This window comes from Aedes aegypti, chromosome 3 (genome assembly GCF_002204515.2).
Source record: "Aedes aegypti strain LVP_AGWG chromosome 3, AaegL5.0 Primary Assembly, whole genome shotgun sequence".
In the NCBI taxonomy this organism is placed as follows: Eukaryota; Metazoa; Arthropoda; class Insecta; order Diptera; family Culicidae; genus Aedes; species Aedes aegypti.
Genome location: NC_035109.1, coordinates 36106751 through 36129174, shown reverse-complemented (window position 1 = coordinate 36129174; position 22424 = coordinate 36106751). Strand labels below are relative to the sequence as shown.

Below are 22424 nucleotides of genomic sequence, written 5' to 3'. Positions count from 1 at the left end.
ACCATTTTCAACTTGCATGATAAATTGTGACACGTTTCACGTTCTGCATTGGTTCGCAAAAAATAATTGTGCTATAAATCGAATGACCATCGGTAAGCTACAACTTTAAGTATTGTTACAAGCTGTTTACGAAAAACAGGTTTTTTGTTTTCATTTCATATGAAAATTTCTATAGTCTAACTTACCCTAAAATATCTGTATACCCGGGGTAAGTGGGACCTATCGAAACAAGCACCAGAATCGAAACTTTTTCTGCATGTTTCAAACATTTTCCTAGAGAGTAGCACTAAAACATTCAAACGAATGATTTTTATCAAAACAAAAATTAATCTTATTTTACGTAATGGTTGAAATTGGAGAAAAAATAACTAAATTTTACTCTATATTTTTTTTTTCTTTTTTTTTTTTAATTTGAATTTAAAATTGAACGAATATATAGATAAAATTTAAAATACATCATAAGAACGATTACTATACTAATTTTATTGAACTTTATTAGATATTTCTATCAAATTCAGTAGTTGTGGAAAACAGTTTCATCCCATAAAGAGGGTTTCCGCAATGCATAACAGTAATAACAAATAATAATAAAATATTTAAAAATTCGTCAATTATTGAAACTTTACGTGCTGCATTTCGATTGATAACTTATAAATGATATATTTTGAACATGTTTTATACCTCTTTACGCTATTAGTGAGGAATTTTCAGTTAAAATTAAATGCGATGTGACATAACCTTACATGTATGTTTTCTTCTTAAAACGTTACGTATTTTATGGTTGATCCCTTATGTACATGAAATATACACTCGAAATTGTAAATCTATGATCTATCAATCATATTATTGCAATGGTTGACTTACTGATGTGGTTTGACGCATGAAACTGGATGTGTCCCACTTGCCCCGTTTAGCGAGGTAACTGCGTCTAATGGCTCATTGTCCATCTTTCTTCTAAGGTTTTCACAATTTCGAAATTATTCGATCAAATTTATGCACACACTAGCAAATATTTTGCCAGAATGTGACCGTGTCATTGGATTTGCAAAATATTGACATTTTCAAATTATATTGAACAATATGTTTGAACTATCGTTTTTTTATGTCCCACTTGCCCCGGGGTACCTTACAGGTAGTGGATGCAATGCAATGATAGATTTTCATGAAAATTTCATCGATTATGAGTGAAAAAACTGGTTTTGAAAAATGATGATGGTTATTTTCCTCTTAAGAACAGAGTACACAAACCCACCAGCTAACCATCTTGGGGGCGATCCATTGATTACGTAAGACAATTTTGGCGGTTTTCATGATAAGATTTTTTGTATGAAAATTGAAAATAATTTGTATGACGCATAAGAAATCTCAAACCCCCCTCCACCCATATTAATTACGTAAGGGATCGTAATTAATGGACCACCCCTTGCCAGCTGTCACTTCCACTTCTCCTGCAGCTGACCTAACATCGAACCCACTGACTTCTTAGATTGCTGAACTTCCCTTCAATAAGTCTTGGAAGAAAAAGTGAGCTTCTTTGACGGAAGTGTTCACCGAGTCGTTCGGATTACTGTTATACGCAAGTAACGGTGCAGAGTTCAGTTCAAATGTTGCTCTCTTAATCATGAAGAAGAGAAGCATCGCACCTAAGTTATTGTTTCTGCTATACCAATATATTTAGAAGAAGTCTCTTTTTGAACGTTTTATAAGCCTTAATTCCAATAACTATGAAAAATACTTTTCTCTTCAAAGATCTATGATCAAAAGAAGGAAAAATCTCTTATGACAATTTAAGCATTTGTAATGAAAATAATCGTTATATCAGTATAACTACAAAGAACTGCCGATGATTTAAGGGAGGTAAAATTCCCATTTAAAATATAAGCTAAATTATTGCCGATAGTAATGAAACCAGTATAACGCGAAAGAATAGTTAATATCTTAAAGAAGGGAAAAATATGATTCAATCATTAAAAATACTTGTAACCCTAGCTCACCGTCGGTAACCCAGAGACGAATCAACCATCAGCTTAAAGTCTTGACCCGATATGTGGAGTTCAATTCGGCCAAATGGACGGAAACCAAATCCATCCATCCCGTGAATTCGAAACTCGTAACCTTCTGAGCTCAGTAGCTTACTTGTTAAAGCACTCGTCTAGCACATAAGAGTCATGCGTTCGAGTCCCATCTGAGCGACTGGATTTTTTTATTTCACTCATAATTTGTTGAAATGGGTCTTAGACAATTTTAGACTAGAGTGATTCATACAATTACGAGTTTAAAAGCAGTAACAATTGGATCGAAGTATATTTTGGCAAAAAATTATAATTGACATAACTTAAATAGTTGAATGAATAGGTTCATGGTATTTTCAGCAAAGATGTTTATTAAAACGAGATTAACGAGTTTACTGAAGAATGTTTTTGTGAAGGCCTCTCATATTTTCAAATGAATCAGGCTGTGTCCATTTATTACGTAACGCTAAAATTGGAAATAATTGACCCCCTCCACCCCACCGTAACGCTTTTTGTATAAAAAATTACATATTTTTGTATGAGCCGTAACGCTTGAGCCTACTCTCCCCCTATCCTAGAACGTAACGTAATTTGTGGATGCCGCCTCACATATATTTTTTATACAAAAATTCTCCAAGGTCAATTTATTATTACTTTTAAGCTCGTGATTGTAAAGAATATTCAAGAAAATTTGATTGTAGGAAGCTTCTGGAATCGTAAAAAATGGAACGATCCTTTAAGATATTTCTCGACGAATCTCTGAATGATTTCTGAAACAATTCCTAAAGAATTCCTAAAGCCAACTTATGTTAACTCTATCTTAACCTAAATTGACTAGAGAACTCCTGAAAAGAAGTTTACCAGTTATCACAGCGCGAGCATTGGCAGTGTATGACTAGATGGCCGATGGGCTACCTAAATTAATCCCTCAAAGTATCACTGAAAGAATATTTGAACTGCAATTCCCACAGTCAACTTTTTTGCTGTAATGGTTGAAAAGTACTTGCAAATATTTCTTTTTTTTAGTTCCTTGAAAACAAATTGATCGAATTTCCATTTATGTTTATCGGCATTAGAGTAAGGTGGGGCAAAAGTTCGACCTTAGTGGTATAATCAAAGTTTTCAGAAAAACAATAGCAGTTAATACAAAACAAATACCATACAGTGAACCTTCAACATATTGGCTATAATTTTGCTAAACAAACTTGTGTCAAAATATTTACCCATTTTTAGTTATAACAGTTTCAAAATTGATTGTCTTATTCGAACTTTTGCCCCACCGGTGGGGCAAGAGTTCGAATCTAGTGTGGGGCAAAAGTTCGCTGGCTAAAACACAAAATATCGATTCTTTTATGACAGGCATACTTTACCCCAGCCGTTAACTTAAGTTTGACAAAAAATACACACTAAATTTTCATCAAAAAATTACCCAAAACCGGGTTAATTGTAATATACTCAAAAATACCAGTTTTTCGCAAAACTAAGTAGAAATGTAAAATTTTGGTGACAGTTTTCGCACGATCAGACTTATTTAACTAAGTTTGAAGATAATATGTGGATTTTAGGCAATTTGCAAATTTTTCCGTGATATTATACGTAGGTCGAACTTTTGCCCCGCTGATTCGAACTTTTGCCCCAATATGGGCCAAAAATTGTTTTCAAGCATTTATGCAAAAACGAATACACCTCAAAGCAACCTTATGATAGGCCTAGAAACGCCCTTACATAAAATATTGAAAAAGATTTTATCTTCAATTGGTTCCATGCAACGAAAGGAGTTTTGCGTCGTCCGATAAATTTGGCTCACGGTTTTGCGCATGTTTTCGTCGCCGGAGATTTTTTTTTCCTGTTTTCAAGCGTCTTGCTGGGTAGTGCTTCGTACGCCCAAGCAGGACAGTTCAGTTTTGCGTCGTCCGATAAATTTGGCTCACGGTTTCGCGCATGTTTTCGTCGCCGGAGATTTTTTTTTTTCCTGTTTTCAAGCGTCTTGCTGGGTAGTGCTTCGTGAAGCCCAAGCAGGACAGTTCGGTTTTGCGTCGTCCGATAAATTTGGCTCACGGTTTCGCGCATGTTTTCGTCGCCGGAGATTTTTTTTTTTCCTGTTTTCAAGCGTCTTGCTGTATAGTGCTTCGTGAAGCCCAAGCAGGACAGTTCAGTTTTGCGTCGTCCGAAAAATTTGGCTCACGGTTTCGCGCATGTTTTCGTCGCCGGAGATTTTTTTTTTCCTGTTTTCAAGCGTCTTGCTGGGTAGTGCTTCGTACGCCCAAGCAGGACAGTTCAGTTTTGCGTCGTCCGATAAATTTGGCTCACGATTTCGCGCATGTTTTCGTCGCCGGAGATTTTTTTTTTCCTGTTTTCAAGCGTCTTGCTGGGTAGTGCTTCGTGAAGCCCAAGCAGGACAGTTCGGTTTTGCGTCGTCCGATAAATTTGGCTCACGGTTTCGCGCATGTTTTCGTCGCCGGAGATTTTTTTTTTTTCCTGTTTTCAAGCGTCTTGCTGTATAGTGCTTCGTGAAGCCCAAGCAGGACAGTTCAGTTTTGCGTCGTCCGAAAAATTTGGCTCACGGTTTCGCGCATGTTTTCGTCGCCGGAGATTTTTTTTTTTTCCTGTTTTCAAGCGTCTTGCTGGGTAGTGCTTCGTGAAGCCCAAGCAGGACAGTTCGGTTTTGCGTCGTCCGATAAATTTGGCTCACGGTTTTGCGCATGTTTTCGTCGCCGGAGATTTTTTTTTCCTGTTTTCAAGCGTCTTGCTGGGTAGTGCTTCGTACGCCCAAGCAGGACAGTTCAGTTTTGCGTCGTCCGATAAATTTGGCTCACGGTTTCGCGCATGTTTTCGTCGCCGGAGATTTTTTTTTTTTCCTGTTTTCAAGCGTCTTGCTGGGTAGTGCTTCGTACGCCCAAGCAGGACAGTTCAGTTTTGCGTCGTCCGATAAATTTGGCTCACGGTTTCGCGCATGTTTTCGTCGCCTGAGATTTTTTTTTTTCCTGTTTTCAAGCGTCTTGCTGTATAGTGCTTCGTGAAGCCCAAGCAGGACAGTTCAGTTTTGCGTCGTCCGAAAAATTTGGCTCACAGTTTCGCGCATGTTTTCGTCGCCGGAGATTTTTTTTTTTCCTGTTTTCAAGCGTCTTGCTGGGTAGTGCTTCGTGAAGCCCAAGCAGGACAGTTCGGTTTTGCGTCGTCCGATAAATTTGGCTCACGGTTTCGCGCATGTTTTCGTCGCCGGAGATTTTTTTTTCCTGTTTTCAAGCGTCTTGCTGGGTAGTGCTTCGTACGCCCAAGCAGGACAGTTCAGTTTTGCGTCGTCCGATAAATTTGGCTCACGGTTTCGCGCATGTTTTCGTCGCCGGAGATTTTTTTTTTCCTGTTTTCAAGCGTCTTGCTGGGTAGTGCTTCGTACGCCCAAGCAGGACAGTTCAGTTTTGCGTCGTCCGATAAATTTGGCTCACGGTTTCGCGCATGTTTTCGTCGCCGGAGATTTTTTTTTTCCTGTTTTCAAGCGTCTTGCTGTATAGTGCTTCGTGAAGCCCAAGCAGGACAGTTCAGTTTTGCGTCGTCCGAAAAATTTGGCTCACGGTTTCGCGCATGTTTTCGTCGCCGGAGATTTTTTTTTTTCCTGTTTTCAAGCGTCTTGCTGGGTAGTGCTTCGTGAAGCCCAAGCAGGACAGTTCGGTTTTGCGTCGTCCGATAAATTTGGCTCACGGTTTCGCGCATGTTTTCGTCGCCGGAGATTTTTTTTTCCTGTTTTCAAGCGTCTTGCTGGGTAGTGCTTCGTACGCCCAAGCAGGACAGTTCAGTTTTGCGTCGTCCGATAAATTTGGCTCACGGTTTTGCGCATGTTTTCGTCGCCGGAGATTTTTTTTTCCTGTTTTCAAGCGTCTTGCTGGGTAGTGCTTCGTACGCCCAAGCAGGACAGTTCAGTTTTGCGTCGTCCGATAAATTTGGCTCACGGTTTCGCGCATGTTTTCGTCGCCGGAGATTTTTTTTTCCTGTTTTCAAGCGTCTTGCTGGGTAGTGCTTCGTACGCCCAAGCAGGACAGTTCAGTTTTGCGTCGTCCGATAAATTTGGCTCACGGTTTCGCGCATGTTTTCGTCGCCGGAGATTTTTTTTTTCCTGTTTTCAAGCGTCTTGCTGTATAGTGCTTCGTGAAGCCCAAGCAGGACAGTTCAGTTTTGCGTCGTCCGAAAAATTTGGCTCACGGTTTCGCGCATGTTTTCGTCGCCGGAGATTTTTTTTTTTCCTGTTTTCAAGCGTCTTGCTGGGTAGTGCTTCGTGAAGCCCAAGCAGGACAGTTCGGTTTTGCGTCGTCCGATAAATTTGGCTCACGGTTTCGCGCATGTTTTCGTCGCCGGAGATTTTTTTTTTTTTCCTGTTTTCAAGCGTCTTGCTGTATAGTGCTTCGTGAAGCCCAAGCAGGACAGTTCGGTTTTGCGTCGTCCGATAAATTTGGCTCACGGTTTCGCGCATGTTTTCGTCGCCGGAGATTTTTTTTTCCTGTTTTCAAGCGTCTTGCTGGGTAGTGCTTCGTACGCCCAAGCAGGACAGTTCAGTTTTGCGTCGTCCGATAAATTTGGCTCACGGTTTTGCGCATGTTTTCGTCGCCGGAGATTTTTTTTTCCTGTTTTCAAGCGTCTTGCTGGGTAGTGCTTCGTACGCCCAAGCAGGACAGTTCAGTTTTGCGTCGTCCGATAAATTTGGCTCACGGTTTCGCGCATGTTTTCGTCGCCGGAGATTTTTTTTTTTCCTGTTTTCAAGCGTCTTGCTGGGTAGTGCTTCGTGAAGCCCAAGCAGGACAGTTCGGTTTTGCGTCGTCCGATAAATTTGGCTCACGGTTTCGCGCATGTTTTCGTCGCCGGAGATTTTTTTTTCCTGTTTTCAAGCGTCTTGCTGGGTAGTGCTTCGTACGCCCAAGCAGGACAGTTCAGTTTTGCGTCGTCCGATAAATTTGGCTCACGGTTTCGCGCATGTTTTCGTCGCCGGAGATTTTTTTTTTCCTGTTTTCAAGCGTCTTGCTGGGTAGTGCTTCGTACGCCCAAGCAGGACAGTTCAGTTTTGCGTCGTCCGATAAATTTGGCTCACGGTTTCGCGCATGTTTTCGTCGCCGGAGATTTTTTTTTTCCTGTTTTCAAGCGTCTTGCTGTATAGTGCTTCGTGAAGCCCAAGCAGGACAGTTCAGTTTTGCGTCGTCCGAAAAATTTGGCTCACGGTTTCGCGCATGTTTTCGTCGCCGGAGATTTTTTTTTTTTCCTGTTTTCAAGCGTCTTGCTGGGTAGTGCTTCGTGAAGCCCAAGCAGGACAGTTCGGTTTTGCGTCGTCCGATAAATTTGGCTCACGGTTTCGCGCATGTTTTCGTCGCCGGAGATTTTTTTTTCCTGTTTTCAAGCGTCTTGCTGGGTAGTGCTTCGTACGCCCAAGCAGGACAGTTCAGTTTTGCGTCGTCCGATAAATTTGGCTCACGGTTTTGCGCATGTTTTCGTCGCCGGAGATTTTTTTTTCCTGTTTTCAAGCGTCTTGCTGGGTAGTGCTTCGTACGCCCAAGCAGGACAGTTCAGTTTTGCGTCGTCCGATAAATTTGGCTCACGGTTTCGCGCATGTTTTCGTCGCCGGAGATTTTTTTTTTTTCCTGTTTTCAAGCGTCTTGCTGGGTAGTGCTTCGTGAAGCCCAAGCAGGACAGTTCGGTTTTGCGTCGTCCGATAAATTTGGCTCACGGTTTCGCGCATGTTTTCGTCGCCGGAGATTTTTTTTCCTGTTTTCAAGCGTCTTGCTGGGTAGTGCTTCGTACGCCCAAGCAGGACAGTTCAGTTTTGCGTCGTCCGATAAATTTGGCTCACGGTTTCGCGCATGTTTTCGTCGCCGGAGATTTTTTTTTTCCTGTTTTCAAGCGTCTTGCTGTATAGTGCTTCGTGAAGCCCAAGCAGGACAGTTCAGTTTTGCGTCGTCCGAAAAATTTGGCTCACGGTTTCGCGCATGTTTTCGTCGCCGGAGATTTTTTTTTTTCCTGTTTTCAAGCGTCTTGCTGGGTAGTGCTTCGTGAAGCCCAAGCAGGACAGTTCGGTTTTGCGTCGTCCGATAAATTTGGCTCACGGTTTCGCGCATGTTTTCGTCGCCGGAGATTTTTTTTTTTCCTGTTTTCAAGCGTCTTGCTGTATAGTGCTTCGTGAAGCCCAAGCAGGACAGTTCAGTTTTGCGTCGTCCGAAAAATTTGGCTCACGGTTTCGCGCATGTTTTCGTCGCCGGAGATTTTTTTTTTTTCCTGTTTTCAAGCGTCTTGCTGGGTAGTGCTTCGTACGCCCAAGCAGGACAGTTCAGTTTTGCGTCGTCCGATAAATTTGGCTCACGGTTTTGCGCATGTTTTCGTCGCCGGAGATTTTTTTTTCCTGTTTTCAAGCGTCTTGCTGGGTAGTGCTTCGTACGCCCAAGCAGGACAGTTCAGTTTTGCGTCGTCCGATAAATTTGGCTCACGGTTTCGCGCATGTTTTCGTCGCCGGAGATTTTTTTTTTCCTGTTTTCAAGCGTCTTGCTGGGTAGTGCTTCGTGAAGCCCAAGCAGGACAGTTCGGTTTTGCGTCGTCCGATAAATTTGGCTCACGGTTTCGCGCATGTTTTCGTCGCCGGAGATTTTTTTTTTTTCCTGTTTTCAAGCGTCTTGCTGTATAGTGCTTCGTGAAGCCCAAGCAGGACAGTTCAGTTTTGCGTCGTCCGAAAAATTTGGCTCACGGTTTCGCGCATGTTTTCGTCGCCGGAGATTTTTTTTTTCCTGTTTTCAAGCGTCTTGCTGGGTAGTGCTTCGTACGCCCAAGCAGGACAGTTCAGTTTTGCGTCGTCCGATAAATTTGGCTCACGATTTCGCGCATGTTTTCGTCGCCGGAGATTTTTTTTTTTCCTGTTTTCAAGCGTCTTGCTGGGTAGTGCTTCGTGAAGCCCAAGCAGGACAGTTCGGTTTTGCGTCGTCCGATAAATTTGGCTCACGGTTTTGCGCATGTTTTCGTCGCCGGAGATTTTTTTTTTCCTGTTTTCAAGCGTCTTGCTGGGTAGTGCTTCGTACGCCCAAGCAGGACAGTTCAGTTTTGCGTCGTCCGATAAATTTGGCTCACGGTTTCGCGCATGTTTTCGTCGCCGGAGATTTTTTTTTTCCTGTTTTCAAGCGTCTTGCTGGGTAGTGCTTCGTGAAGCCCAAGCAGGACAGTTCGGTTTTGCGTCGTCCGATAAATTTGGCTCACGGTTTCGCGCATGTTTTCGTCGCCGGAGATTTTTTTTTCCTGTTTTCAAGCGTCTTGCTGGGTAGTGCTTCGTACGCCCAAGCAGGACAGTTCAGTTTTGCGTCGTCCGATAAATTTGGCTCACGGTTTCGCGCATGTTTTCGTCGCCGGAGATTTTTTTTTTTCCTGTTTTCAAGCGTCTTGCTGTATAGTGCTTCGTGAAGCCCAAGCAGGACAGTTCAGTTTTGCGTCGTCCGAAAAATTTGGCTCACGGTTTCGCGCATGTTTTCGTCGCCGGAGATTTTTTTTTTTCCTGTTTTCAAGCGTCTTGCTGGGTAGTGCTTCGTGAAGCCCAAGCAGGACAGTTCGGTTTTGCGTCGTCCGATAAATTTGGCTCACGGTTTCGCGCATGTTTTCGTCGCCGGAGATTTTTTTTTCCTGTTTTCAAGCGTCTTGCTGGGTAGTGCTTCGTACGCCCAAGCAGGACAGTTCAGTTTTGCGTCGTCCGATAAATTTGGCTCACGGTTTTGCGCATGTTTTCGTCGCCGGAGATTTTTTTTTCCTGTTTTCAAGCGTCTTGCTGGGTAGTGCTTCGTACGCCCAAGCAGGACAGTTCAGTTTTGCGTCGTCCGATAAATTTGGCTCACGGTTTCGCGCATGTTTTCGTCGCCGGAGATTTTTTTTTTTCCTGTTTTCAAGCGTCTTGCTGGGTAGTGCTTCGTGAAGCCCAAGCAGGACAGTTCGGTTTTGCGTCGTCCGATAAATTTGGCTCACGGTTTCGCGCATGTTTTCGTCGCCGGAGATTTTTTTTTTCCTGTTTTCAAGCGTCTTGCTGTATAGTGCTTCGTGAAGCCCAAGCAGGACAGTTCAGTTTTGCGTCGTCCGAAAAATTTGGCTCACGGTTTCGCGCATGTTTTCGTCGCCGGAGATTTTTTTTCCTGTTTTCAAGCGTCTTGCTGGGTAGTGCTTCGTACGCCCAAGCAGGACAGTTCAGTTTTGCGTCGTCCGATAAATTTGGCTCACGGTTTCGCGCATGTTTTCGTCGCCGGAGATTTTTTTTTTCCTGTTTTCAAGCGTCTTGCTGTATAGTGCTTCGTGAAGCCCAAGCAGGACAGTTCAGTTTTGCGTCGTCCGAAAAATTTGGCTCACGGTTTCGCGCATGTTTTCGTCGCCGGAGATTTTTTTTTTTCCTGTTTTCAAGCGTCTTGCTGGGTAGTGCTTCGTGAAGCCCAAGCAGGACAGTTCGGTTTTGCGTCGTCCGATAAATTTGGCTCACGGTTTCGCGCATGTTTTCGTCGCCGGAGATTTTTTTTTTTTCCTGTTTTCAAGCGTCTTGCTGTATAGTGCTTCGTGAAGCCCAAGCAGGACAGTTCAGTTTTGCGTCGTCCGAAAAATTTGGCTCACGGTTTCGCGCATGTTTTCGTCGCCGGAGATTTTTTTTTTTTCCTGTTTTCAAGCGTCTTGCTGGGTAGTGCTTCGTACGCCCAAGCAGGACAGTTCAGTTTTGCGTCGTCCGATAAATTTGGCTCACGGTTTTGCGCATGTTTTCGTCGCCGGAGATTTTTTTTTCCTGTTTTCAAGCGTCTTGCTGGGTAGTGCTTCGTACGCCCAAGCAGGACAGTTCAGTTTTGCGTCGTCCGATAAATTTGGCTCACGGTTTTGCGCATGTTTTCGTCGCCGGAGATTTTTTTTTCCTGTTTTCAAGCGTCTTGCTGGGTAGTGCTTCGTACGCCCAAGCAGGACAGTTCAGTTTTGCGTCGTCCGATAAATTTGGCTCACGGTTTCGCGCATGTTTTCGTCGCCGGAGATTTTTTTTTTCCTGTTTTCAAGCGTCTTGCTGGGTAGTGCTTCGTGAAGCCCAAGCAGGACAGTTCGGTTTTGCGTCGTCCGATAAATTTGGCTCACGGTTTCGCGCATGTTTTCGTCGCCGGAGATTTTTTTTTCCTGTTTTCAAGCGTCTTGCTGGGTAGTGCTTCGTACGCCCAAGCAGGACAGTTCAGTTTTGCGTCGTCCGATAAATTTGGCTCACGGTTTCGCGCATGTTTTCGTCGCCGGAGATTTTTTTTTTCCTGTTTTCAAGCGTCTTGCTGGGTAGTGCTTCGTACGCCCAAGCAGGACAGTTCAGTTTTGCGTCGTCCGATAAATTTGGCTCACGATTTCGCGCATGTTTTCGTCGCCGGAGATTTTTTTTTTTTCCTGTTTTCAAGCGTCTTGCTGGGTAGTGCTTCGTGAAGCCCAAGCAGGACAGTTCGGTTTTGCGTCGTCCGATAAATTTGGCTCACGGTTTTGCGCATGTTTTCGTCGCCGGAGATTTTTTTTTTCCTGTTTTCAAGCGTCTTGCTGGGTAGTGCTTCGTACGCCCAAGCAGGACAGTTCAGTTTTGCGTCGTCCGATAAATTTGGCTCACGGTTTCGCGCATGTTTTCGTCGCCGGAGATTTTTTTTTTCCTGTTTTCAAGCGTCTTGCTGGGTAGTGCTTCGTGAAGCCCAAGCAGGACAGTTCGGTTTTGCGTCGTCCGATAAATTTGGCTCACGGTTTCGCGCATGTTTTCGTCGCCGGAGATTTTTTTTTCCTGTTTTCAAGCGTCTTGCTGGGTAGTGCTTCGTACGCCCAAGCAGGACAGTTCAGTTTTGCGTCGTCCGATAAATTTGGCTCACGGTTTCGCGCATGTTTTCGTCGCCGGAGATTTTTTTTTTCCTGTTTTCAAGCGTCTTGCTGTATAGTGCTTCGTGAAGCCCAAGCAGGACAGTTCAGTTTTGCGTCGTCCGAAAAATTTGGCTCACGGTTTCGCGCATGTTTTCGTCGCCGGAGATTTTTTTTTTCCTGTTTTCAAGCGTCTTGCTGGGTAGTGCTTCGTGAAGCCCAAGCAGGACAGTTCGGTTTTGCGTCGTCCGATAAATTTGGCTCACGGTTTCGCGCATGTTTTCGTCGCCGGAGATTTTTTTTTTTTCCTGTTTTCAAGCGTCTTGCTGTATAGTGCTTCGTGAAGCCCAAGCAGGACAGTTCAGTTTTGCGTCGTCCGAAAAATTTGGCTCACGGTTTCGCGCATGTTTTCGTCGCCGGAGATTTTTTTTTTTTCCTGTTTTCAAGCGTCTTGCTGGGTAGTGCTTCGTGAAGCCCAAGCAGGACAGTTCGGTTTTGCGTCGTCCGATAAATTTGGCTCACGGTTTTGCGCATGTTTTCGTCGCCGGAGATTTTTTTTTCCTGTTTTCAAGCGTCTTGCTGGGTAGTGCTTCGTACGCCCAAGCAGGACAGTTCAGTTTTGCGTCGTCCGATAAATTTGGCTCACGGTTTCGCGCATGTTTTCGTCGCCGGAGATTTTTTTTTTCCTGTTTTCAAGCGTCTTGCTGGGTAGTGCTTCGTACGCCCAAGCAGGACAGTTCAGTTTTGCGTCGTCCGAAAAATTTGGCTCACGGTTTCGCGCATGTTTTCGTCGCCGGAGATTTTTTTTTTTCCTGTTTTCAAGCGTCTTGCTGTATAGTGCTTCGTGAAGCCCAAGCAGGACAGTTCAGTTTTGCGTCGTCCGAAAAATTTGGCTCACAGTTTCGCGCATGTTTTCGTCGCCGGAGATTTTTTTTTTTTCCTGTTTTCAAGCGTCTTGCTGGGTAGTGCTTCGTGAAGCCCAAGCAGGACAGTTCGGTTTTGCGTCGTCCGATAAATTTGGCTCACGGTTTCGCGCATGTTTTCGTCTCCGGAGATTTTTTTTTCCTGTTTTCAAGCGTCTTGCTGGGTAGTGCTTCGTACGCCCAAGCAGGACAGTTCAGTTTTGCGTCGTCCGATAAATTTGGCTCACGGTTTTGCGCATGTTTTCGTCGCCGGAGATTTTTTTTTCCTGTTTTCAAGCGTCTTGCTGGGTAGTGCTTCGTACGCCCAAGCAGGACAGTTCAGTTTTGCGTCGTCCGATAAATTTGGCTCACGGTTTCGCGCATGTTTTCGTCGCCGGAGATTTTTTTTTTCCTGTTTTCAAGCGTCTTGCTGGGTAGTGCTTCGTGAAGCCCAAGCAGGACAGTTCGGTTTTGCGTCGTCCGATAAATTTGGCTCACGGTTTCGCGCATGTTTTCGTCGCCGGAGATTTTTTTTTTTTTTCCTGTTTTCAAGCGTCTTGCTGTATAGTGCTTCGTGAAGCCCAAGCAGGACAGTTCGGTTTTGCGTCGTCCGATAGATTTGGCTCACGGTTTCGCGCGTGTTTTCGGCTCCTAAGATTTTTTTTTTCTGTTTTGGAGCGTCTTGCTGGGTAGGTATTTGGAAGGCACAAGCAAGACGGTTTGTTTTCGGGACGCCAAGAAGTTTTGCTGTCAGTATCAGTTTTGTGTTCAGTCGAGGATGGATTACCAACTGGTGAGTTCGTTTCATTCTTGTGATAACACATATTTTCTTGAAAGCGTAACTTTTAAGTAATTTTAAAACAAACTTTGTATGGTTCGTCACTATAAGTGTCGGCATTATGTTTTTTTCTTATACAATTTCAATATACATATATTTGTCTCTTTTATACGTTATTAAAAATTATCTTTGAATTGTTCGACATTGTGAATGTTGACGTATTTTTTAAAACTTGTACCATATCGAGACAAAATGCACAGTAATACTCATATGTAATTTTCAAACAAACTATGTATAGTTCGTCACTACAAGTGTCGGCATTATTCCTGTTTCATATAATTTAAAATATATACATGTAATTTTCAGTTTTCGTCATTAATAAAAACATCTTTTGAATAGAGTAGTGTTTGATCCTTCGACCTTGACACTTGCTCCTGCTGGGGCGGGTGATGAGGGCAGGATCAAACATGTCGCGCGTCGGTAGTGAAGCGGTGAAAAAGTGATCGGTTCGTAAGTAGTGTTTGATCCTTCGACCTTGACGCTTGCTCCTGCGGGGGCGGGCGATGGGGGCAGGATCAAACTTGTCGCGCGTCGTTCGCTCAGAGAAATGAAAAAGCGCCGCGGATCGCTAGTAGTGTTTGATCTATTGATCGCGTCGCTTGCTCTTGCGTGGGCGAGTGACGAACACTTGTTCGGCGTTTAATGCGATTATCGAATTATTTCGCGAATCCGGTTAGGCGTGATTATATCATGGCTCGCATCACCAAACATTGGTGACTCCCAGATCTTTACCTTATCCCACTAACCCAATATCCTCTCCATGACAACCGTGGAGATGCAGAGGTGATCTCGGTCTCTAGTAACAACGGTAGTCACACTAACATTCCTTCCCTTCCCCGATGACCGTAAGGACGTGGCCGGCGCCGTTATTGACTTTTAAATTTGAGCTCTTGATTTGTGCACATTGAAGAATGGTAAGCTAATCCCAAGCCCCATTCATTAATTCCCTGTGCAACTTCGATTGTTCTGGTCAATCACGGAGTAGCAACTACGAATTGTACGGTCATCTATGCTTATGCTTATGCTTAATTGGTTCCATGCAACGAAAGTTTGACCAAAAATTACAATATTCACGTCGAAAAACAACAAATAGCCATAACTTTTCCAAATCTCAATCGATTTTTATGATATTTGTCTCTTACTTGAATAGCATTCGTACCACCGTGACATTTATAAGATTTGTTTTGAATTGAGCTAGAAATCTTAAAAAGAAACTCTTACCCCACTCGAACTTTTGCCCCACTTTACTCTACAAATAGTCTTGCCAGAATCAAATCAAAATTAAGAAGTTTCTCTACCATTTGTGAATAAATTCTTAAACCATTTTCTAGAAATCCTCAGTTTCTTCTACACTCTTAGCTCATTTTACCGGAAATCGGTGAATTTCACCGTAATCTCAACAGCTGAACAGTTCAGTAAAATAAAACACCGTAATTTCGTCGGAATTTGACAGATTCCGGTTATGTTTTACCGAATACTGTAAAACTTTTCCGTACTCCGTTGATATATTTTACCGAACTGTTCAGTAGTGTGGGACAAAATTTAGATTCTCGCTCCAGTCCACTTTTTGGATTGCATTTAGGTCCCATAACAACTGTGCAAAATTTCAGCTCGATCGGAGAAACTATATATTTGCGCCAGCCGTTGAAAGTTTGTATGGGATTTACTATGGGAAAACTTACTTTTGTAAAAAAAAATCGCCAGAGGTCGCCCCTTTGATCTCTATAAAAATTCTGAACCCAGACCTTGATAGGTATTTTTACGATGAAGAATATTTCCGAAGACCGCGAAACAATCCCACACTTGTGAAAAAAGTTATTCAATGAAAACCTTTTGGCAACGCGACGTTGATTAACACGTAAAGGAATAACAATAATAACAAAATCGGGCAAAATTTCCGAATAGTCTATGCTTAATAACTTTTTACACAAGCATCGGATTGCTTTGCGGTCTTCGGCAATGTTGTTCATCGTAGAAATACCTATCGAGATCTGTGTTCAGAATTTTTATAGAACTCAATGGGCGGCCTCTGGCGATTTTTCTTTGCAAAAGTAAGTTTTCCCATAGTAAATCCCATACAAACTTTCAACGGCTGGCGCAAATATATAGTTTCTCCGATCGAGCTGAAATTTTGCACAGTTGTTATGGGACCTAAATGTAATCCAAAAAGTGGACTGGAGCGAGAATCTAAATTTTTCATATAACCGTGTCCCAGGCTACTGTTCAGCTGTTGATTTGATTTCACAGGAATCCGTAAAATAATTCAGGTTGTAGGGACCTTACAATTAGTTTACAGCTTACATAAGTTATATTCTGCTTCCCGTTTTTTTCCGGTAAGCTCTAAATAGCTTAAATCAGAAATTTCTACCTCGGGAACCTTAATTTTAAAAATCAACAAAGAGCTCAAATTTCTAGAGAGAAATACAGAATTTACAACATTTAACCAGTTAGTTTAGGGGGCGTTGTTAAGTTTTTTTTGTCAAAAATATATATAATTTTTGACCAAAAATATATAAAACTTTTTTCATCTTTTGCTAACGAAAGAGGCATGAAAAACAGCCGTTTATATTCACATATGAATAAAAATAGAATGGTGTTTGTATGTCACGAAATAACTTGAGAACGAGTCAATGAAATCACCTGATTATTTCACGATTAGATTCTTGAAGTGTTCCGACATGTTAGTTTGTACATAAAATCTAAGAACTTGCTGAGAAAATTAAGAAAAAAAAAACAGGGGCAGGAAACTGAACCTTTTTAGTAGAATTTTGTTTAACATTATCAAACAACCTACTTCGGGACAAAACAAGGTTTGTCGGGTCTACTAGTTTAACTAATAATTAACGATTTTATTTGCGTCCTTGGACACTAACATTTGTCCTACCCATGGGCTCTGATTGTTGACTACTGGTTCCAGAGCATCTAAACGAAAGGGTCAATTGGCCAAATGTCATTTGGCAGAATGCCGTTTGACCGAAAATTTGAAAAAGATTGCATGTTACTAATGAGTTTCGAAGCTTGTTGCAATTAACAGCTTATTTTTAGGGAAGGACAAAAAATCGATATTTTGGCATAAGGTGCAAACAAACAAACAAACTTTAAGTGAGATAGCTTTGTCTTCTCCAGGGCATAACTTTCCCCACTAGAACAGAGCTTGGAGCTCTAAAAGCCCTTTCGACCAGTGGATTACAACAGCATTGTTAAAGAGTTTATTACTCAGTAGCACGTATTTATAAGAAAATTTGTTATAATTCTGGCTGTTAAGTAGTTAAAAATTGGATCAAAATTTCTTCTACGTTAAACAAAATATGTTATAATTTAAACATAGACACCTATCATAGGGTAACTCGGTGTAATACACCCCAACGGGGAAATACGCCCTCCTGAATTTTCACGGGATTGAGGCTTCTTATACACGTAAATATGATTACATTTCTTAACTATTCGCGAAAAAATGATGTTGCGCATATTCTTCTTCTTTCTGGCGTTACGTCTCCACTGGGACAGAGTCTGCTTCTCAGTTTAGTGTTCTTATGAGCACTTCCACAGTTATTAACTGAGAGCTTACTATGCCAATGACCATTTTTGCATGTGTATATCGTGTGGCAGGTACGAAGATACTCTATGCCCTGGGAAGTCGAGAAAATTTCCAACCCGAAAAGATCCTCGACCGGTGGGATTCGAACCCACGACCCTCACAGCTTGGTCTTGCTGAATAGGTGCGCGTTTACCGCTACGGCTATCTGGGCTAATGTTGCGCATATATGGTCTTTGAGAAGTATAAACAATCAATAGAAATTCTAAAAATATCGAAAATCAGGTTTTTAACGTAAAATTATGTGTCCCATAAGCAAGCCTTGCCGTAAATGAAGCCCTTCCTTTACTATTGTACTTATTACAAAAACTTTTACCGGAAGACGACTGCTAATGGACCCCTTTAAGCTTAGCAAGTGGTGGAATTCTCCGTGGAAACATTTCTACAACGCTGTGGACCTTTTTTATATGGGAGGGGCATATTGCCTGGGTTGTTTTGAAATGTAAACATTGGGACGGTTTACAAAAAACATCTTGTACACTTTTTAGAAGCAACCTGGAAAGAGAAAGTTGCTTGCAGAGCATGACCAACTAAATAAGCAACACTTTGACGTCAAAAACTTTAGGAGTGATGCATTTGCTACTGCGATAGAGCAGTTTTTCCTTAAGGGGGGGCGTATTACACCTTTTTACCTTATATATAAAAACCCAGAGTTGTCTGTCTGTCAGTAACGAATTGAAATGTTTCATTGAGCGCTACAACAGCAATTATAGAGCACTGCAACAGTTAATTTTATTGTTAGAACATTACAATTGCAAATTGTGGAGCACCACAACAGCTTTTTGACAGAATTTTCTACACGGAGAAAACAGAATACCCATATTTGAGTATATTTTAACTTATTTTTGAGTTATTTTTCTCTCCCTATTTCATTCGCTCCTTCTATTGTTGTCAGAGAGCGAAGAGCAAAACAACCCAAAAACCGAACCTTTGTGCGTTACCTCAAATTTGAGTAAGTGGCACAGTACTGGAAGTTGAGTTAGGGGCTGTCCATTAATTATGTAAGGGTTTATGGGGGGAGGGGGGGTTTGAAATTTCTTACGCGCCATACAATTTATTTTTAATTTTCATACAAAAAATCTTACCATGGGGGAAGGGGGGGTTGAAAAACCCCGAAAATTGTCTTACGTAATTAATGGATCGCCCCTTATTTGATCTGCCGGTTGAGTGAAAAGAACATAGCCAGTAGGTATTTTTTTGCACGGCTGCAAATGAAAACAACTTCTACCCCATCAACTCAAAATTAGGTTAACGCACGAACCCCACGAATTGAGTGGGGTCGTGTTTTAGCAACTTGGTCGGTGATGAAAACGTAAAAAAATCAATCAAGTTGTAGTTCGGTCCAACTTGAATCAGTTTGGGGTTGAAAACGTTATTCAAAACGGGTTTCGCCAGTTCCAACACAGGTTCAAAAACGAATTCCACATATCAAGCGTGTGCTAGAATAAGGGCGTAAGTCGCATGATCGATTTCTCTTCATCGATCCTCTCTTCTGTGAATAAAGGTGACAAGCTGGAAGTTTGTCCGCAGTTTTTCTCCACAGAACGCAAGATTGCATCGCTGCCAAGCGGTCTAAAATGAAAAAATGCTGACGAACTTGCATCTTGTCACCTTTATTCACAGAAGAGAGAATCGATGTAGAGAAATCGATCATGCGACTTACGCTCTTATTCTAGCACACGCTTGATATTCAAAATCAAGATAAACATGAATAAGCCATTTTACGAGACGTTCGAATGACGTTTTCTGGCGGGCCGCTCATTGTTGTTGTTCAAAAAACTAGCATGATATCTGAATGGCGCTGGAGACATTTTGGTTGCCGATGACTTCCCCGTCTCTTTCAGCGCATGTTTCTAACCGGTTTACATGTATTACAGGTAACGTAGATGAAAAATATCTTCCCCGCCTACTGATTTAAATTTTACATGCGAACATTAAAAACTTTGTTGCATTGCCACCAGCGCCATTGTTGAATGTGCTCCTTCCAAATGTGGCGCTAGAAGAAACGTAAATAAATCGGCCCGCCAGAAACTTTCAAAGCTGGTAAACAAACGGAAACCATATGATTCGAAACGTCTCATAAAATGGCTTATGAGGCGATTGTGCGCCAAATATTTGAGTATAATGTTTTTGCACTGGATTTTATCGAGTTTTATTAAATTACAGCGAACCCACCATGAGTCGATTTTCCATGATTCGATATCGAATTATGGATTCAAAACTAAATTTTATGCTTGTCATGCTGATCCCCTTTACAGCATTCTGAAGCATTCCTGTTCCACGACTCGATATTTTCATGAGTCGTTCCCTTCATCACAACTGTGATTTTGAAAAACGACACTAAATTTTAATACACTGCAACAGCTATTATATGTAAAAATGTTGTTACCATCCGCTGGTCGGGCATTAAAGCATTCTTTACCAAATTTTTCATGTTTCTATTCTCGTGTCTTGTGGCATACACGATGACACTCTATGCCCGAGGAAGTTAAAGAAATTTCCACATCGAAAAGATCCTGAACCGGCCGGAAATCGAACCCAGACACCTACAGGATGACTTTGCTCTGTAGCCGTGGACGTTACCACTAGGCTAAGGAAGGCCCCAAGTAAGCCAACTTCAATCTCCAAAATACACATTTAAACTTGTCTCACTCGTTCTATGTTTCTGTTATCAAGAACCACCCTAGCTGCATTAGATCCTTTGGACCAATCAATGCCATCGAAAGTACTACCCACCGAATTTATTTATGCATGCACCCATCATACCGTGTCTAGCTAATCACCCTCGGGAAAGAAAAATCGAAAGAAAAACGGCTCACTCTCTCCGTAGGGGTTACGAAACCGTGACAGCAGCATCAACATTCAAGGGGGTTGGAAGGTGGCAAAGCCTACTCGCATCCTCCTGTTTCGCCGCCTACTAAAACTGTGGACCTGTGCTCACCCAGAGCAAGTGGTTGCCGTAGATCGTTTTTGGCTCACAGGACCCAGAAATCGAAGGTCCACCTAGTAGGCCGGTTGGCAGTGCTTAGAGAGAGCGTGTGGTTACACTTTGTGACGAGAAAAGCGTGTGTGAAATCTTTCGAGCAGGGTGGTCGAACTGAGAACTTACTCCCCAAGTGGCGCGTACCGCAATTAGAGGCGAAAATTTGAAAAATCAGCGCCAAGCATGATGGGAAAATGAAAATAAATACTCTTGAACCGTGCGGCGAGGAAAATCGAGTGAAGCGAAACCGAGTTTAATTTGGTGGAAATATTCAGTGGTTTGTTTTTTCCGCAAACGGAGTGTTGGCACGAACCGAGCGCGCTGATTGAAGAAATAAACAAAATTTGTGATTGTAAGACATCGTTATGAAGGGATCCGAAGCAATGACAAGCATCCCGTCGAAAAAAGTGTGAATTTTTTTGTTCAGTGTGTTTGGATCAGCCTACTTAGGGCGCGTGAATCGATGAAGGTGGTACTGAAAACATCTGGCGGTAGTTTTCTAAAAGTTAAGTAGCGATCCATGTTTTCGGCGTGTTCCTGAATAACAAAAACAGATCTTTATGAACCGCTTTCAACTCTTTGGGACGCACCCGAGCACATAATTCTCAGTTCGTCTGATTTGTTTTCTCATTTCGTGGCAACACTTCGGATTTTGAAGTGTTTTCTCAACGTGTCCGATTTACGAGGTTCGTAAATTTCGTAAAGTCGTAGGATGACGACATGTTGTCAAGCAAGCGAACCGCAATCGGAAGAATGTTGTTAGCAACGTGTAGTTTGAAATTGAAAAATACCTTTGTGTTTAGTGCCTTTCTTCGGAGCTGGCTGCCCATACAGATATAGATGTACTAAAGCGGCCAGTCAATTTTAAGCCCCATCGATTTTATGGCAGCCGCTCACAATGTGACAGAAAGAGTTCTTTGCTTAATGAGGTTTTTATGTTTAGAAAAATATTTGTACAGAGAATGTGAGTTAATACTAATCCTGCTACGCCTCACTGAAACGACCAAATCATAAACAAGGATTACGACTTTGAATACATTGTCTCAGTTGGTGTATAAAAAAAATTCTATTACGCACCTTGACTACGTATAATTAAAACTATGAAAAAATGATATTCAACCATGGTACTACCTCTTACAATGTAGGTAGTTCGTTAAAGTTTTAATAAGTATATGTTGGTTAGACAACAGAATGAAAGTGGTTTAGTTTAATTGAACACCCCAAACAAACTGGTTTTCAATTACGCCAGGCTCACGGAATGACCAACAGGAACGTGTAATTTATGTATAGTTCATGCTTATTGAGTGTGCGCAAGGGAGGGGGGCTCAGCACGTGACGATTCGTAGAAATTCAAATTGAAGGTTCGAAAATAGATGGTCTTGTTTCTTGGACTTTGGATTATTCCGGAGCTCAAAATGTGCTTCTTTTTCTTGGTGGCACTACGTCTCAACTGGTACATAGCCTGCTTCTCGGCTTAGTGTTCCCACAGTTATTTACTGAGAGCTTTCTTTGTCATTTGACCATTTTTACATGTGTATATCGTGTGACAGGTACGAAGATACTCTATTCTTTAGGAAGAAGAGAAAATTTCCTTCACGAAAAAATCCTCGACCGGTGGGATTCCGACCCACGACGCTCAGGTCTTGCCGCATAGTTGCGCGTTTTGCGCTATGGTGTGCTTCTTCTCGATTGATAATCTAACCTCGATACGATATCCTTCTATCAGCTAGATCGTATATATACTAAGAGTGTACCTATTGATTGTTGAATTAAGGAAAACAAATATAAGATTTTATAACATTCTTCTTCTTGATATTTCCCAACTGGGATGGAGTGTGCTTCTCAGCATAGTTTACCAAGAGCATTTTCAAAGTTTCTATTGATCCCTTTTCGATCCTTGTTTGGACCCGTGCCTTCGATTTTTCGTTCGGCTCGTTAGCGGAAACTAGCGGTAGTAATCCTTCTTGGACATCACCTTGGGAAAAAAACCTCCTAGTGGGTCACGCCTGCTTTCGTTTATTCACTACAATCCAAAGGAAGGGTGAATCTCTGAGTTCACAATTTCCTTCCAAAAAAGTGGGTTTTAAAGCTGTCACTAAACGTGGCAATAACTGATGAAAAGATGTTTCACCGAAATGCGCCCTTTCTTTCAAGGGTGAAATGGATAATGTTGATAATTGCATCGGAATGAGCAATTAGTTCGATGCTTTAGATAAATTTTCCAAACACCAAATCAAAGCAGCTTCTGGTCCAG

General features: G+C 42.2%; 1 protein-coding gene across 6 annotated transcripts in view; it reads left to right on the top strand.

Moving 5' to 3' along the window:
* The window catches only part of LOC5575395 (erythrocyte band 7 integral membrane protein), a 217672-nt gene that overhangs the window by 175242 nt on the left and 20006 nt on the right, over positions 1-22424 (top strand). The window contains exon 1 of one of the 6 annotated variants that reach the window (XM_021854492.1): positions 20229-20676. The exons of the other annotated variants lie outside the window; for them this stretch is intronic. Coding sequence (XP_021710184.1) covers positions 20634-20676 — 43 coding nt within the window. The 5' untranslated portion in view covers positions 20229-20633. Of the gene's footprint in view, positions 1-20228; positions 20677-22424 lie in introns of those variants that run through there. 6 annotated transcript variants of the gene reach the window in all.